This window comes from Poecile atricapillus, chromosome 5 (genome assembly GCF_030490865.1).
Source record: "Poecile atricapillus isolate bPoeAtr1 chromosome 5, bPoeAtr1.hap1, whole genome shotgun sequence".
NCBI classification, from domain to species: Eukaryota; Metazoa; Chordata; class Aves; order Passeriformes; family Paridae; genus Poecile; species Poecile atricapillus.
Window position 1 is genome coordinate 7,991,755 of NC_081253.1, and position 18,280 is coordinate 8,010,034.

Below are 18,280 nucleotides of genomic sequence, written 5' to 3' on the forward strand. Positions count from 1 at the left end.
TCCAGAAGTCCTTTTATACAATACTTGTTATTTTATAATTTTGAAGTGGGCTCTAGCTGCACTCTAATATTACAGAACTTTTTTTCTTTTCCTTTGGCAGTAGGATTGGATTATTTTGAAAAAGTGGGTGTCATCTAAAGTTATTTGTTGTAGGCTGGCTTCTGTTGGAATTCAGTGCTTGCTTCTAAGCTGGCTGGAAAGTACACAGTTCACGTGTATTTGCAAGTATATGTTTCACAGTTGGTAAAGTTTGTACATATATATACAAAAATTTCCCAGAGGAGGATCACACTGAAGGACTGAGGCGTCCCACTTGTAGGAACACAGATGCTGAACATTTGGGGTCACTTTCTCCATCCTTTAGTAGTGGCACTGTCATGCAGTCCAAATTCAGCATTTGAATGAACTGCATATATTGGATTTTTTCTAATGTCTAATCTGAAATATCAATGATCTGAACATTGTGTTTTCAAATGTTTTGCTTAGGGAATATTATATCACCATGGTCAAATGGATAAGCAACACCAAGGCTGTGGTGAGATGGTTAAACAGAGCTCAGAATATCTCCATCCTTACAGTTTGCGAAACCACGACTGGAGCTTGTACCAGGGTAAGTTGTTTGTGTTTTCTTTTTTTTTTTTTTTTTCCCAAGGTCTCTTTTCAAGGTTTCTTCTGCATTTTGTTTTCATATTCAGGAAAAGATATTTGGAAATCAGTTTGCAGATGCAGTAGTTGCAAGCTGAATATAATTAGTCAACAGGGAGGAAATGGATGTGAGAAAATTCCGAATGTGGTGAAATGAGTTCATGCAATTAGCAACTTTGAGTGACATTTTCAGAATTACTAAGCTTTGTTCATACATTAGCTTCATTGGAAGCTGCAGTTGCTGAACATCATGTACTGGGATATAGCTAGAGCAGTGACAAGCTTGTCCTCTGACAGATATTTTCAGCTGACTGCTTTCTCCTCTCTCCCCCTGCAGAGTTTCGTTTCAGACCTTTCTGCCTCTCACTGCTTACATACACTAAGGAAAAGGTGTAAAATTCTTATAACTCCTTCAAATTTGATCACAGAATTAAATAACTTTAGGGGAAAAAAAAAATAAATTGAAAGGCAACAGGGATATTTCATTTTTGAATGTGAGCCAAACTGAAATACATTTTTCTCTTTGAATTCAGACACATTCCACCCCTGGACCCAGACTTTGACTTCTGACGCTCCTGCATTACATCTCCCCATTTTCGCAGTCAATCTTGCATCTTGAATGCATTTGGCTGCTTTCCCATTCTGAGTCACAGTCTCTTCCCAGAACCAGCTAAAAGTATAAATATTTTCTATACATGCTGATATCAGTACCAACAGATGCTCCAAAGCAGAGGGTATAATTTGGCAGTGTAAATGGTTATGAGTGATTAATATTGGCCTCTGAGTCAAAAGGCTCCCATCAGTGTCTGCTACTGAAGTCAGTCATATTGAAGTGTTAGAGATTATTTCCTTGCTTGTCTCCTTCTTTTGCTGCACACAACAGGGTGCTTTTCCTCACTCAGAAACTATGAATGAATTCCCAAAGTATGGATTAAGATTGTGACCAGGGAGATTTGGTTGCTTTCCACCTGGTTTTGTGGGCCTTTTGTCTTTTTATTAAGAAAGTTGGTCCTGAGCCACTGCAGCTGCTTCTGAGAGGGAAAACTTTATGTTCTCCAGGGTCAATTGGACTTGTTGGAAGTAGGTATCCAGGGAGCTGTAATCCAGGACATAATGTAAGAGAGAAGGACTGAGAAGTCCCACTCCAGAATACTTACAGTGCAGAAAAGGACATTTTTAGAGGGTGAGGAATGACAGTAATGTACTCTCACTGTTGTGAGCACAGCCCAGGCCCTGCTCATCCTGCAGGGTTCCTACACTGCACCCTCTGGATAAGGTGATGCTCTTGAAATCATTAATGCATGAGGAAAGGCTAAATATTGTGAGAATTTAGCATTTTATCACACCATTTGATTTCATCTGTAAACCCTGTTTTTTCTCGCTAGGATGTTGCACACATCAGTTTCAAAAAGGAATGTACAGAATCAACTGCTGCAATAGCTACAGATTTTCATTTTTCAGCCCATATACATACAGATTCTTCTATAGCTAATAAATTTTCATTACTTCACTGTGACTATGACAATTTGCAGCTGTTGATGTATATTATGTATTTTTTCCAACAATGTGTGCATTATATTTAGTTGTTTTGTGGGGGTGGTTTTTTCAGATGTCATGATGAGAAATATGAGTATGAACAATAAAACTCAATAATTTGTTTTTATTTTTTTTTTCTCATCACTAATGCCACACTACAATACATTAAAGCACGGGATTGTGATTTGAAAAGGTCTCACAATTTGAGCTTGATGCTGGCTGTTTGCCCAGTGTTGATGAAGGACCTAAAATATCCAGTTGTCAGATGATGCCTAGAGGTAAAAAACAAATAGAACTGCCTGTGTAAAGCTTCTTGATAGCTAATCAGAAAGGACTGAAATGGCATTCTTAGTTCCCCTGTGGTATTCTACCAAAAACTCTGAATAAAGCAGCTGACTTTGTAATTAAATTATCATTTGTTTCAAGTGCCAGCAAAGAGATGAGATTGTAACACAGTAGAAAAAAACCCCATGAAATAGCTAGAGACCTTTTGCTGAATGTGGCAAATATTTTTATCTATAGCTATTCCATAAAAGCAATTTTTTTCCTTTTTTTTTTCTTTTAGAAATATGAAATGCAGTCAGACCTGTGGCTTCCTAAACAGGTACAGTATAAATGCTATTTCTGGGTGCATAATGCGTAATTGCTTCATTGCCATTTTTATTTAACTGTGTGTTATTTTATAAGCTAATAAAATCCTGAGACACCTGTGAGGGTTTTGGAGGCAATATTCCCTTCAGTTTCTGGTCTGTCTGGATTCAGTTCAGTATGCATTTAGATGAACAGCTGATTAACTACCTAAATCTGGGATGGTGGAAGACAGACCAGATGAATCCCATTCCAGGCATGTCCTACTTACTGTGATTTGTTTCTGATTTAAAAATGATCACACCAAATTAAAGCAGAAGGAGTTCAAAGATTAGAGGTCATATGGGCTATAATTGGAATGAGAAAGTAAAATATTTCTAAATTCATACCCAGAACAATATGTTTAACTAATATGTCAGCCAATTATTCCACTTTCATAGCTTCAGAAGAACTGTCCAATAACTGGATGAAACACATTCTATTTAAACTACATTTCAGGCTTCATTTTGCAATGTGCAAATGAGAAATCATTTTAACAGGAAAAAAAAAAAGAAATGCTTTTATAGCCAGCCATTTTCGTTTAATATTTCTGTGCAAAGCCAGACATGGAGAGATGGTATCACATCAGGCTACAATTTGTGGTAAAACCCTGATTCAGAATATCCCTTCAATGTGGTTATTTTTTCCATACAACTTTATCAAAATCAGTGGGTGTTAAACATGTACTCAGTGAGTCCAAACCATTGAAACTTTTGTTCTCCTCCTCAGCAGTAGGAGTTATCTCTGTCATTATTTGTATGTCTGTAAAGGAAACTGTCCCCCTGCATTGGGAATGAGATTCCCAGAGCTTTCCTGGTGAGGGAGAGTTCTGCAAGGGCTGTAAGCCGTGCTTTAGGACAGGATTGCACATGGCATGAGCTACACTCAGCTTTAACCGCCACATTTTCGTTAAACTTAGCAGAATATACTTAAAACCTAAGGATGGTTTCTCCAACTGACTTCTGAGCAAAACCAAGGAGACAAAAAGCTTTAGGCTGATCTTTTGTTAAGAGGTGTAATGAAAAGTGTGCCAGACTGCCACGATGTTACATTTGCAGAACGAAGAGCCCGTTTTCTCCAAGGATGGCAGCAAGTTCTTCATGACTGTGCCAGTGAAGCAGGGGGGCCGTGGCGAGTTTCACCACATAGCCATGTTCATTGTGCAGGTAAGGCTCTGCTCAGGCTGCTTTTAATATCCTGCTGGTTAGCTGGGACTTCTACTGTGGCCCTGGGAAAGGCCTGAACTTCAGTTTAATCACAGAGCTTGTGTCATGGTCATTTGTCCTGCCCAGGTTGTCTCTCTGTGAAGTGGGATGTATTTATAATTTTTTCCAGAATAAACACTAATACTACCCTCTCTGTGTACACTATGCATGCATATTTTTAAGTAATAAAATAAATATTTTTAAATGTTTATTCAGAATCTGCTCTTATACAGAACAGGAAAGGGAGGTAATACCCAAACTTAAAATTTGTGTGAAAGTTAGGACACTTTTATTACCCTTTGCAACAGTTTTTCAACAGCTTCCATTTCCCGGGGTCATTACTTTTTCCAAAGAAGAATCTGAAAGAAGATAAATTTGCAGTGTGACTTTGAAGGTCACCAGTATGAAGTTGTGATGAACTAATAAAGGAAATTATGCCCTGGAACAGAACACTCCAAGGCATCTATTTAAATCATCAGAGCATTAATCCAGGTGCTTTAGTGGAGCCATATGACACAGGAGGGATTACCAGGGTACCCAAAACATCAAAATAGCAGATTTGTGCCAGGCAGCTCTGTTACCTGCCTTTATTACAGTGTTCTGGTATGAACATTATTAAGTCTGAAATGTGTTCACAGAGCACTGCAGACAGAACAACAACAAAAGAATTTTAACGACAGTTAAACCTGAAGAAACAATAACAAAAATATTCCTTCACTAGAGTAAATCATCATTAACATCAGGAAAGAGTCAGTGAAGATAAAAGGGATCACAGACATGTCAAATTCTATTTCCTAAAGAAAACAGTAACTCAGATGACAATCTGGCAAAGATGTATTGATATAATAATAAAAATTCACACCTGAGCAAAACCATTTAGTCAATCAAGTCTTATTTTGGTATCTTTCACACTATGAGTAAGTACCTTTAAAATACATGAAATAATAATCAGATCTGGATCTGAAAGGTCACTTGCAACATGCCCAAGGATGTTACAAATACAATCAAGTGTGCATTAACCTTGTAGGCGCTGCCATTTCTTGCTACTAGAAAGCCCAGGAAACTTGATCCTAATTCAGGAAAATATTTAAGCAAATATTAAGCCCACTCCTATTCAATAAGGTAATTAAGTACATGCCCACTTTTAAGCACATCTTTTAATTCCAGCAGAATAATGTTTAAAGTCAAACTTATGTTTCAGAATTTACTATTTCCCTTTCAGGCAGAATTAGAGCCCTAGGTACTGTACAGCTCCAAAACTAAAAAAATACTTCTATTTTGCCTGCCATCAGCATGAATAAACAAATCTGAATGTTATCACCAATGACAAATTTGGCTTTGAGCATGTAGCTGCTCCTGAGAAAGAGGAAATGTGATATCCCATGTATCAGCCATTATTCATCAGTAAGCAACATTCTGCGTGGTAATGGGGCTGATACAGAGCGGTAAAGGGCAGGAAATATGTTTATATGATGTGTTTTACACACTGCATTAATCTGATTGTCCATTATTTCTAAAGCAAACACAGAGACATAAAAAGTATATTAGCCGTTGCACATAAAGCCCTTTGTCACATTAGATGTTTGTCACACCTTGTGAGAGCCACAGCAGCAGCACTGCAGGTGCCCTGCAGAATTTAAAGCAGTCAGCAGATCCCCAGTACCCAGATGGTCACAGCTTTTCCATGATGGAAAAGGGTAACTCTGGAGTCTGGGATTCTCATCACTGGGATTCTCATCCCTTCTCTGGTGCCACTCAGTAGAGACATCAGCCCATAGACAGAAATCAGCTTTCGTGTGCAGGAAAGTTACACAGAACCAATGTGGACCTGCGGGGATAAAGAAGCAAATTTTAATGGCTCTCTTTAATTTAATTAAATTAATTTCTCTCAATCTTACAACAAATGCTGGTCTTTCTCAGGCTGCATTTCTTTGCCTGCACTTCAGAAAAGCACATGTCAATGACACAAAGCATGTTAGCAGAGGCATCTAATTAAATCTTTATGCAGGGAGAAGTTACTGTCTAAAAGGCTACTGTCTATCATAGATCATTTACTGTCTGAATGTAGAGGGCTGGGGGTGTGGGTTATTGTTTTCAAATGCTTTTAATAATTTATGAAATATTTAAAAGAAACTAATCTCAAAATGGGATTGAATCATGTCTTATGTATCTAGACTTTTCTTTCATGGAGTTTTGCAACTCTAGAAAGTCTCTTTTTTTTCCAACCACAAAATAAGAATTATAAAGGAACTTTAATGGATCAAGGCGATAACTTTCTGCAAGCTTCATAAATTATGTATTACGGCTGTAACCTTGAAAAATAACCATGTTTATTAACGCTTGGCTGCGCTTTTTATTGCTGTTTCTTGTTAGATTCTGTGATCTTAATATTTAAATATCTGTTTCAATAGTTGCAGCTTCTCTCTCTCTAGAGAAGAAACAGTCACTTACACTAAATCACTAATATGTATTTTAATCATTGCTGGAGATAGCACTGAATATCAGAATCTTCCTGAACAGGGAGCCCTCAGAATAAACATAAGTACAGCACCGAGCACAATATCCTGATGCCATTTGGTACTTGCAAGGCTTGTCACAGAATGGCTGCATCATTCTTTCCTCATGGATCTGTTAGGAAACAGATCAGTTCCAAGGATCTGCCTTGTCATCTCAACAAGTCTCATAGGGTGTCTTTGAACATTTGCTTCTTTTTAGTTATTGCTGCTGTTGATGTGGAGCCAGGGCACAGTTCAGAAATACATGGATTAAAAAAAAAGGCCAATCTTTTTGCCTTTATGACTTTTTGTAGGCCTTATAACCACGGAGTATCACCTCTGAAATGTTGCCTTTTTACTTTATAAAGTTTGTCTTGAATTTGAAAACTACTATGTGTATCCAGGCCAAGCATAAAACCCTAGTATAGAAAAATCCACATAAAGTACATCCAAGCTGTGAGGGTTGAAGTTTTAACCTTCAGTAGCCTGAGCCATAATTTTACCTTTTGCACTAGGAAACACCCTCAGATGAGCTTCTCACTTAGGTTTTGTTGTTTTTAACCTGTGTCTGATGAAGAGTCTGCTGCAATTTCCAGCCAAAGAATTGATTTTACCTGCATTTCATCCTGACTTCTATTGTTTGTTGATATGGGGGGCAACTGAAAGAAAAATTGTGCTGAAAACAGATTATTGTAATGACTTTGAAAGGCTTATAGATGGGAGAGAAAGGATAAGTGAAGTTCAGGCCTGTCCAGATGTGAGGTTTGTGGTTTAAAGATGTTATGTTGCGTAATACAATATAAATAAATAAAATAATTATATATAAAATATGTAATTAAAGATAATTATATTGCATTAAAGTTTAAAAAGTTGTAATCAGTAATGACATGTGCAGGCAATCCTGCTAGCAAAGAAGAATGTAACAAGGTGAAAGTTAATGTTTTCTATCTCTCAACAGGCTAAAAGTGAACAAATCAGTGTGAGACACCTGACATCAGGGAACTGGGAAGTTATCAAAATCCTGGCATATGATGAAGATAATCAAAAGATGTAAGCACTATTCTCTTCTTTTTTGGTAAAAATATTCAAGTTATTAAAGTTGAATCCATTTAACTCAAAATTATGCATCAAGATTTCTTTTATTTTGGAGCATTACCATAACTTTGACACACCTGAGCACGTAAGGTACAGCTGTAAGACAATTCATCTGCTGTTCTTTTCCTAAATTCTTCTTTATGCAGAGGGAAAGAACCACACCATGATATCACTCACCTCTGTATTTTTTTGAATAAAAGGAGTCAACACACAGTGCAGCAGTAATAACATTTTGGTGATTTCTTTCCTGGAATCCAGATGAGAAGTCGTAGTAAACTTTTGGTGCTTGATAAAACATCACACCTTTACTACATGAGGTCTCAGAGTTGATTGTGATCCAACTTCATAAATTCAGGTTATTGGTAGATTATCAGAGCTCCTGATTCTCACCCACAGAGAAATCTTTCCACAGCCCATCTTAATGTTAGAGTGGAAGGAAATGCAATGCATATTTGGTGGTTTTGGGGAATTTAAAACTAACACAAAATGTCTGAAAGCTTCACCTGACTTCAGAGGATCTTGATTAATTTTCACTTCTATCTGTCCACGACAAAATATGCATAAGCATATCTAATTCTCATTTGCTTTAAAATAAATGATATTTCAACAAGAACATTTTTGGGGCTCTGTAGGTCCCATCTTTTCCACTGGTACCAGAGAAAACCCTTTTTTGACAAGTCTTTCTATGGGTTTTGAAAATATATCCATAGAGAATTTTCTGGTATTTCCACAAGGCCCAGGGGTAAAAATGAGGTCTGGATGCACTCAGGCTGCAGGGAGGTGACAGATGTCACATGGGCTGTCTCAGCCAATTGAGGGGATTGCCTTGCTCTCCTTCTGCCTGTCAAGCAGAAACTTTGTGGGGATCTCATCAGGGAAACACCAAGGCCTTGTCTCAGTGTTTTTGCAATGTCTCTTTCCACCTATGCAAAGTAGATAGAAAAAAAAGTTGGTTTACAGCTCAAAAAGGCTCTCAGATCTCATAAGACTTATTGTAATATATGACATAATTTCATTTTGACCTCTGTCTACTACTTGGATTTATATTGCAAACTCTTGGTGAGAAGCAGAAACTTTCTCTTCAGTATTTTTAACATGCAGAAGTGTCCTGGTTGGTACTGAAGCTCCTGGGCATGACAGGAATTAGAGCCATGAAATCCTGTTTTCATCACTGTTTTAACAGGAAATTGTATAGCTTCTGAAATAACTAATCTGTATATTGGATCTAAGTTTAATCTTGGAACTTGCGTTCATATATAAGTATTTGATCTTCATGGATATTTGTGAATTTTTAATTTTTAAAAATGTTACTTATGGTGTCTCTCTCCTCTAAACACTACCCAAATCAGACAGTTTACCAAAGTGAGTTTAACTTTTTTCTTCTTTTGGATGCAGTTATTTCTTAAGTACTGAAGAGTCCCCAAGAGGAAGACAGCTGCACAGGTAAGAGGTGCATAGGGCTGGTATCAGCTTCTTCATCCCAAACCATATGGTGCTTGGGTAGTCATTTACATCGTGTAAAAATTTGTATGCTCGAGCTGCAACAAGGAAAGAACCACAGCTTCTCAAAATTAGAATTGCCATTTTCTAAAAAACGGAAAATTTCTAACACAAAATGTTTTCACCACTTACATCTTCACTAGTCCTTTATAAGCATCTAAAGAGTTAAACCTAAATACAAGCATTAAACATGACTTTTTTAAAAGTAATCAAAGTTTCCTAAATAAAAATATTTAGAGGGTTTAATCATGTAACTTAAAGTGTGGGGGCAAATCACCTCATCTTCAGTGTTTAAATCTGAGGTTAGTGAAGTTTGCATGGTTTCCTTCTCATGCTGATGTTATCCCCCAGCAGTGTGAGTTATTGCAGTGCCAGTAGTGCTTTGGGCAGCTTTTGGATCCTGCCCACATAGCCAAGTTTACTTTATTGTATTTTGTTCCAGTGTAAAATTCTGATCATTTTCTTCCCCCAGTGTATCAACAGTGGGGTCATTGAATCGTCAGTGCCTCTCGTGTAACTTCTTCAAGGACCAGTGCACATATTTCAGTGCAAAGTTCAGCCCCATGAACAGGAATTTCCTCCTGCACTGTAAAGGTAAGGCAAATGCACAGGATGCAATGCTATCTGCTTCTGAATTAATGCATTCCCTTGAGAAAGGTGTTAGGCAGGAGTCTAACCTTTACCTCAGCAGTGGATTACTCAAAGTTCTGTACAGAGCCTGTTCTAAGACTGCAAGTAAAGGTGTTCTGTGAAGCAGATAAATTGTGAGTGATGTCAGAAAGCTGCTCCAGTCCTGACCCCTATGTCCAAGTAAAGGGCATCAACTTACATCCACTCTAAATAGAAATCCTTCACCAAAAAATTCAGAATTTTGGTAATGGTACTGTGATTTGTAATAGTTTATTATTTTATATATTGGGGTTGATCTTGTGTGACTATACATAGTTAAAAAATGAGAGCCTGTGTTCTCTAGCAATGTCTGTACACCCCCATAATTATATGTATGGGTGTACCTACCAAAAAACAGCTGTGTTTTAATCCCCAGAGACAGATCCTCTGTATCAGTGCAATTGTAATAAATAACTCAGTGTTTTACTGTTAGCTGCATTCCAGTAGCATTAAATGACACCAGTTGGCTTCAGAATTTCTGTATAAACAAAAAATTAAAACCATCTCGCACAGAAAAATTTATAACCTACACACAGGAAATAAACACTGATATATAAGTGATAAAAACAGGGTTCAGAAAAGCATGAGACAATGCATAATAAAGTACATAGCTGTACATAATAAAGTGCCTATTGTCCTTGAAACTTGCAAACTTTTACAGACACCATTCCCCCAGTATGTTTTCATAGCTAGGACCAGAGTGCAAAGAGTAGAGGACAAGTCATCTGAAATACATATGAATAGCTCATTTTATATTCATGTTGTTTCTCTGTTTCTTTCACAACTCTATTTTTTTTTTTCCCCCACACAAAAATAAAATACCTGCTGACTTGAGCATTGAATGTATCCAAACAAAGAAACTATAAATAGGTATTGGCTAAAATAAGGGGTTTGGCTTTGGTTTTGTTGTTTTGGTTATTTTTTTTGTGGAAATGCACCTGCAGTACACAGCTGATTAGAAGAAGAATGTTCAAACTGTGTGGTTTATACATGGTTAAATCTGCAGCAGAAGTCATAGAGCAAATCTTGAGGTCCTTCTCTGAGTAATGAGCTCCTCATGCTTTAGGCAGAGTTTTCCCTTGTGCTTGACGTAATCCCTATGGGGTAATTCTTGCAGGAGAGAGGGTTGATAAATTGGGAAGAGTTTTTTGCCCTGAATCAGCAATGTGCCGGGGTCCAAAAGCATCTTGTTGCTATTTTAGCAAAGTATATTCAGCCTGTAATTTTTAATGTGCATCTTTGATATAAAAATATGGATGCCAGTAGGGGGTTGTGCATGTGATTACTCACAGGCTCACGACTTTCAGTGACTTTGGCAGTTCTCTGTTGGAGCTGGAAAAGTTGCAGATCATCCTCCCCAAATTAAACCTACACTCCGAGTTGCAGTAGCCTGCCCTGAGCTGTAGATGTTGGGATGCTAAACCACTGTCATTAATTGTTTCTGCCTCTAGCATTAATGTAGAGTTAGTTCTGGCTGGGAGTTACTCAGGATCTTCTCCTGTGTTTCCTCAGAGCTTGGCAGGTGCAGCAGCAGCGTGGCCCCCGTGTAGTGCCAGGGCTGGGCATTTGGCAGTGTCAAAGTTGATGGCAAGGTCACCTTAGAACGGGTATCAAAACTCTTCTGCTTGTGAGAGGATGAGGCAAACTGCTTCAAGGAGACAAATGACACATCTACTGTGTGGATACACACTTGTTTTCCCACAGCAAAAAGCCTTCACCACATTGTTACAAAAGCAATTTGCCCAGAAAAACACTTGGGGGACTCTGAACTGGTTGGATCGGTAGAAGTTTCAATCCTTCAACCTCCTGTTTACCCACAAGCACCTTTATTAGGATAGTTTTTCCTTCTTAGTTTCCCTCAGCCAGGAGATCTGTCTCATTTTACCAGCTGTAAGCATCTCCAGAGACTCTCCTGAGTGAGGAGTTATTTCTTGCCTGGTAGATGGAGGACTGGCTCCTCAACATCTCAGTTTTGGCAAGCATATCTTTGCACTCATTTCCCACACTGCTTATGGATTTTTTTCCTTTAGCACTTCACAAACACTGGCAAGATATTTTTCTCCCCACTCCAAAAACATAGTTTAGAGAGGGAGTAATTGTTTCTCTCCTTTTATACAGCAGGAAATAAGCTGTGGATTTGGGGTTAGTGATAAGAGGTCAATGGGAAATCCAAGTGCTGTGCTTTGTTCTGATGCACTGTAACACAATGCTTGTGATACAAATTTGCTCTTTTTTCCCCTCTGATCAGCATTTTAATATACTGCAATCTCCTTTTTTTTCAAAATGTCATCATCCTTCCATCTTTTAGTATGACAAATAGAGATAGGCTGGGAAATGCTGGTGCTTTCCACTTCAGAAACAGTCTTTCTTAAATAGGAATTGAAAGCAAAATGACAAATTCAGAAGACATAAAAAGAGCTGGAAATAAAAACAAACCAAAGCAAAAGAGACATCTGAAGAAATTATCTTCTTAGAGAGCTAAGGCAGAAGGCTGTGATTTGTCAACAATCTACCTGTAAGTTTTTTTGTCAATCATCCCCCTTGAGGGAGAGAGTGAAACTGATAAAAATCTTCAGTGAAGGCTGTGAATGTCATCATGCTATTTATTTCAGGTATTTACATTTCCCTAGGCTCATGCCATAATTAATTGAGAGCGACAACCTCTCAAAACACATAAATTAAGCTCTGTCTCTGAACTCTCAAGGGGAATTGTTTTTTTCTCAAAAAGAGAGTTGTAGCTCCTAATTTCAAAGGGTCCATGCCTTCATCTGCCATGGGGTCCTCAGGGACTTCAGCTTTTCTGCATTGTTCTTCCTTGCCCAATGGTGACTGAATGCTTGTAACTTAAACACTGAGGTAAAAAAGAGCTTCTCACGTGTAAGTTCCATGTTGGGGGTGGGGACACAAGATTTTCTTCTGCAGGTTTAGACTGGTGGGGACCTTCAGAGCAGGGACAGCAGACTCAGCCACTTCTGGGTGTGCTGAATGCTTGGTCATGCCAGTTTCACATGCCACCTTGTGCATTTGCACAGAAGCTGTTGAATTATTCCTGATTTTCAGTTTCTTAGTGGTACAATGAAAATAATGTGAAATAGGATTCGACTACATCACACCTAGATTTAGCTGTGATGCTGTTGGTTTTGCGGAGTTGACATATCAAGGGAATTTCTTAAACAGATAATTATGTGAAATATATTTTTTCTACACCTCTATAGCTTTTCCACAGAGAAAATAAGTGGATATTATCATTAATTAATTTCCCAGTCAAGGGAAGCCTGAAGTTTCAGAATGTCAGACTGCTATATTTTAAACAGTACTGTTAAGTGTGTCCATAATTTTTTATTCTTCACTTAAAACTAAAACATGGAGATTAATAAAAAAAAAAAAGAATTCTCCTTCTGGGTGCAGGGTCTGGGCTGCTGAACAGGCAGAAGGCAGTGTCTGTTCCACACCTGGTTGGTCCTGTAGTCATTTCCAAGAGGTACCAGTGGAGTTCCTGCTGTGTTTGAAGGGAATTGTGTGTATGGAGCTTGCAGGATCCTGTCTTGTGTGGCAACTGATGCTCCCATTCTTTGTCACTGAACTACAGAGAACAAACTACCTCACCCTTCCTCTGTTCTTCCCAAAACAGGACCAGGTGTTCCAGTTGTAAGTGTGCACAGGACAAGTAATACTGCAAGTGAGTATACCTTATGAAATGAGTCGGTTTTCTTATCGTCCCTAATTTCTTTGGGGAGTGTGGGAGAGGAAAAAGTAAGCACATGGAAATGTTATGTGCATGAAAACTAATTCATGTAAAGTGCTAGTAATTACTTTTTAGCAACGTCCACATCAGCAAATGGTAAGGAAAGCCATTAATCAAATGACTAAAACGTTTCCAGATTTTCAGATATCTGTTGGATTAAATGAATGTGAATAATCTTCTGTTTACACTTGAGTAAATTAGACGGCAGGTTGGTCTTCATCCTTTTCACTTCCTGTGTAGATCATGCTGCCATTGCAGTACACCCCCAGAATTTTCTGAGATGTTTTTAAAGTTACAATCCAATTATGTTGGAGTCAGGTACAGTCCTCAGATGATTGATCATAAAAGCTGACCTACATATGGTGATTTAGTCCTTCTATTTCTGAAATCAGAACAACTCCACTGACATTTTCAATGAAGACAAATCCAGTAATAAAGGCTTTTAGGGAGGGTATTCTAAACCCCTGTTTGTCAAGTTTTAGTCATTATTTTCTAGTGTATTGATGCAAAATCTGTTATTGTATCCTGGCTGCTGAGGGACTTTTTTAGTGGAAAACTGTCCTTCAGCACTTGAATTTTCCTGGTGGTGCAGCAGAGGTAACAACTCTGCCACCTCCGGCTCCACTGTGACTCCACTAGTATGGAGATGTGGATTGCAGGAATGGGGGACAACTTGTCATTCAAAAGCACTAAACCAACTCTTATATATCCTCATTTCATTAATTGATTATCCCCAGAATTTTTTCCAGAATCCAGAAATGCTGAACTGTACCTGTCTGCATCCCCTTTGTCCTGGGCCAGTCACTGTTCAGTGGAGCTAATCTTGTATACTGAAGTACCATCCTGATAAATAGTGCCATGCTAAGAAGTCTTAATTAATATCTGCACTTTAGTTTCTTTTTTCTTTTTTAAGTGCCATTGTTTGTGTTTGCAAAGCCCAGTGCCACAGCACACCCAGGGCAGGGAGTTTTATCCAGCTCAGTAAAGGGTAGCTATTGCTCAAATAAATGTGTTTTAGACTTCTGTGGAGCTCCTCAATTCCATGAAGGCAAGCTTTTGCTCTTTATTACCTGCATCTAAAGTACTATGGAGTGTGAATTACTGAAATAGAGATTTATGTGCAGCACCTTGGAGTAAAATAAACCCCAAGTCAGGATAGAGGGACGTTGTTTGTTGTAGCAACAAAAAGCCAAATAATAAGAGAGATAATTTACCATTTGTGTTTCAGTACAAGATTAGATTATCCACTTCAATTCATAAAGGAATGATTAAGGATTATTTCAATTATTCCATCCTCAGACTATAATTATACCATTTTGGTTGGCTGCCCGGAACAAGCATTCTCCTCAGATTATCTGTTTTGGCCCTAAGTGAAGAGTTTATTATTTAATTAAAAAAAACTAAATTTTGGAAGCAAGATCAGTAATTTGAGTTAAAAAAAAACCAAAAACAAAACCAACAAATTAGTCATTCTTTCCTGGGTAAAAGGGTTGCTTCAAATTAGTCTGCAGCTTTAAACCAAGCTGATGGTCTTGCTCTTGGCTGAAGTGCAGAAGATAAATGAGGACAATAATTGTGCTGGCTAAATATTGCCCTGGAATAGGTAATGTTGGGGAAAAGGATGCCTGCATGAGATGTAGGATCTTGCCCAGCAGAGCAGCCTTGTGCTGCAACAGCTGCTGTTAGGATTTGTCAGAGATGCTGATGTTCATGTTGGTCATCAGAAATTGCCTTGGTAGTGCTTAATGAAAACAAAGACTGCCAGAAAAATGAACTGGATGTGTATCTTTTTGAATTGAAAAGTAGTTGTATTATAAAAAAGTGTTTACAGACGGAATTAATTTGTGAGGTTAATTGCGAGCTTTAATTTGCGAGATCATTGCATGTTTGTTTCTTTTTCTCTTTTTTTGAATCCTGATTTATCTCTGGTGTGATGATTCTCCATGCCTTTCAACATGGTTTTTCTTCTTGCTTTTTAGAGTTTTATATTTTGGAAAATAACCCTGTGTTGAAAGAAGTTGTTTTTAAGAAAAAGAGTTACAAGACTGAAATCAAAATGCTTCACATTGAGGATTACGGTAAATCTGGCAAAATTTTATTTTAGCAAGCCAAAAGCTTTCTTACAATGTTACTGTTTTTCATCTGTGTAACTACCAGCCTTTAATGTTTTGCTCTTTTCTTAAAAGAATTCCCGTTACAGTTGTCACTGCCAAAAGATTTCACGGATCGAAACCAGTATGCCCTTCTATTAATAATGTAAGTGTCTGTTTGGAATCACTCAAAATAATAAAGAAGTACTTCACAGAAAATATTTAATTCTGAAATTAGATTTTTGTTTGTTTGTTTGTTTGTTTGTTCCTTTTGTAGGAAAAAAATATCTCATGGATTTGGGTTGAGAAATCAAAAGGCTTGTTCTTGGGAAGATTTTGTGACAGGTGCTGTCTGGTAGAGATGCCTGGGGTTTTTTTGAGCTAGTCAGACCTGACTGTGCTTTGCTGTACTTTCATGTTTGGGAGGCACTGATGTTTCTGATGGTGTAGCTTCAAGTAGCCCTGCGGTGTTTCCTGGACCCTTACTGATCCTGCCCACAGGATCTCACTCAGAGCATGTGCTCCTTTTTATCCCTGAGAGGAATGAGTAGAGCTTCCAGAGCTTCTCAGTTGAGATGCATGAAGCAAAACTGCTTTTAGGAACATCAGAATGAAATAAAAGTTACTTTTGATCATCAGTGGTTGAAGGCATGATGATAGGCGTGATCCAAAGTCTGTTGATTTTTGTAGAAAAGCTGCATGGGAGGAAGATGGTATTCCCTGGAAAGCTGTGCTGTTCTTTTAAAAGGAGATGGAGTGTGTGTTTCTTGCAGGGAGAGTCAGCCTTTAAGTTGTGTGTCTGCACATGTGTAGCAGAGGAAAAGAACAGAGTCATGAGTGTGCTTGAAGCCTCCCTGGGAAAAGTGGCTCAGGGCACCCACCACTCCTTTCTCCACCCGAAATCAGCATGGGTGGAGAGAGCTTTCCTGGACCTACAGAGCTTCTTCCAGTCCCAGCTGGAAAGAACTGATGGGATTTTCAGTAACAGACATGTAGGAGTGGGCTGCTAAAGTCATGAGAATGCCACGTTACTGAGCTGTGTCACCTGGAGCAGCTCTCCCCTCAGTGACAGCACAGATCCTTGTTGTTGGATGTGAGGTGTTTATAGACATGAGAATGATCCCAAATTCTTCTGCTCAGATCAGAAAACAGGACAGAAAGGCACAAGCCTGCTTATTACTAAGCCCAGTTTGAGTTTTAAAACTCAGGATTTTCAGTTATAATTATCTGCAGTTGTGGAAGCTCTCTGCTTTAATAGGCTCACAAACATATTTTTCTTTTCTTCTGGAAAACAGAACACATGGATTTTATTTCATCTTTGCAGCATTTCCTGGCATCATCTTGGAGGCATGATTATATTTTAAGCAGCTCTTATACGAGTGCCAAAGGCAAACTGTCTCCATGAATTGACCCCAGCAGCGCTGCAGGGACTTGCAAACACTTGTGCTTATTCCTGTTTCTGAGAGCAAGGAAACACAAAGGTGTTCACAGTGCAGCACTCCCCTTTTCAAGTATCCTAGTAAATACATAACCTGCCATATACAGCTGTGGGAAAAGATGGGGTTAGAAACTCGTGTAGAACTGAGAGAAGACAGAAGGGAAAGATCAGAAACCTGAGAAGTCCAAGGCCAGAAATCATAGCATAAAGGAAAAGGAAAAAAAAAAGCTAAAGAAAATACTATTTTGATTTGATTTTCGATATCAAGAGTTGAAAGAAATGAGAAGAGGCAGGGTCTGAATTTAAACTTACCAAAGTTGTTGGTATCCAGTGAGCAAATAGTGTGGCCAAGTCACACTATTTGTGATGTATGGATATGTTTTATAATTGTTTTGGGGTTTTTTATGGTAGGCATGTGGGATAAAAAGGAAAGTCATCAAACTACAAAAACATATTGTTGTATCTACATTTACAGTATAAAGACCTTGGTTCTTTTCGGTCAGATTTTAATCTTTGCAATACTGAATTCTCAGTGCTAGCTTTAGCACAGGGGATATTTTAGAAAACCCTATACACTAGTGAAAATATGAAACTGAAAATTTTAAATCTGTCTTGGCTCGTGTACTGTAGCTTGTTTTGTGTCCTCCTCTTCCCTAGAAGAAAAAGAAGTTACATTAAGCTGTATTTCTTCAGCAGCTTTTTACAGACTTAAAGCTAAGGTTGCCAGCAATCCCTTTTTCTATTAAAGAGGTCCCCAAATGAAATATAAAACTGCAAACTGTCACTGAAGTTATGGGAGGTTCCCTTGTGGGATGATTATTTGAGCTTAATAAATTCTGCCTAGCTCTTGAGAAGGAACAGTTGGATATCTGTGGGCGTATAGGGGGTAATTTCTTGACCCACACAGCTCCAAATTGACATCCTAAGGTTTATTTCATGACCAGAAGTACTACTTTCAAAAAAAAAGAGAAAAGTATTCAGGGCCGAGGAGAACATGTAGCTTTTATAGGGAACATTGATTAGTTGTGTAGATGATATCATTTCCCAGATACTTGACTTTTCTGAGTCCTGAGTGGTCCTGTTGGGACTGATGCAGAAACACCCTGTTCCTACTGCCAGCAGCGTTAGATGAGAACTGGGGGCTGATAACAAGTGCTGTCTTTTGTACTGTTCAGCTGCCCCTGCTTGCTTCCTTCCATTCTCAGCCATGATATGATTATCATTATATTCCAGCT

The 18,280-nt window shown here is 38.3% G+C and overlaps 1 protein-coding gene across 1 annotated transcript in view; it reads left to right on the forward strand.

Annotated features, from left to right (window-relative positions):
- Nucleotides 1-18,280, forward strand: part of DPP10 (dipeptidyl peptidase like 10) — a 244,139-nt gene that overhangs the window by 210,431 nt on the left and 15,428 nt on the right. The window contains exons 11-19 of the mRNA XM_058840442.1: nt 487-610; nt 2,747-2,785; nt 3,867-3,974; nt 7,467-7,558; nt 8,999-9,046; nt 9,576-9,697; nt 13,404-13,451; nt 15,497-15,595; nt 15,704-15,773. Coding sequence (XP_058696425.1) covers nt 487-610; nt 2,747-2,785; nt 3,867-3,974; nt 7,467-7,558; nt 8,999-9,046; nt 9,576-9,697; nt 13,404-13,451; nt 15,497-15,595; nt 15,704-15,773 — 750 coding nt within the window. The remainder of the gene's footprint in view (nt 1-486; nt 611-2,746; nt 2,786-3,866; nt 3,975-7,466; nt 7,559-8,998; nt 9,047-9,575; nt 9,698-13,403; nt 13,452-15,496; nt 15,596-15,703; nt 15,774-18,280) is intronic.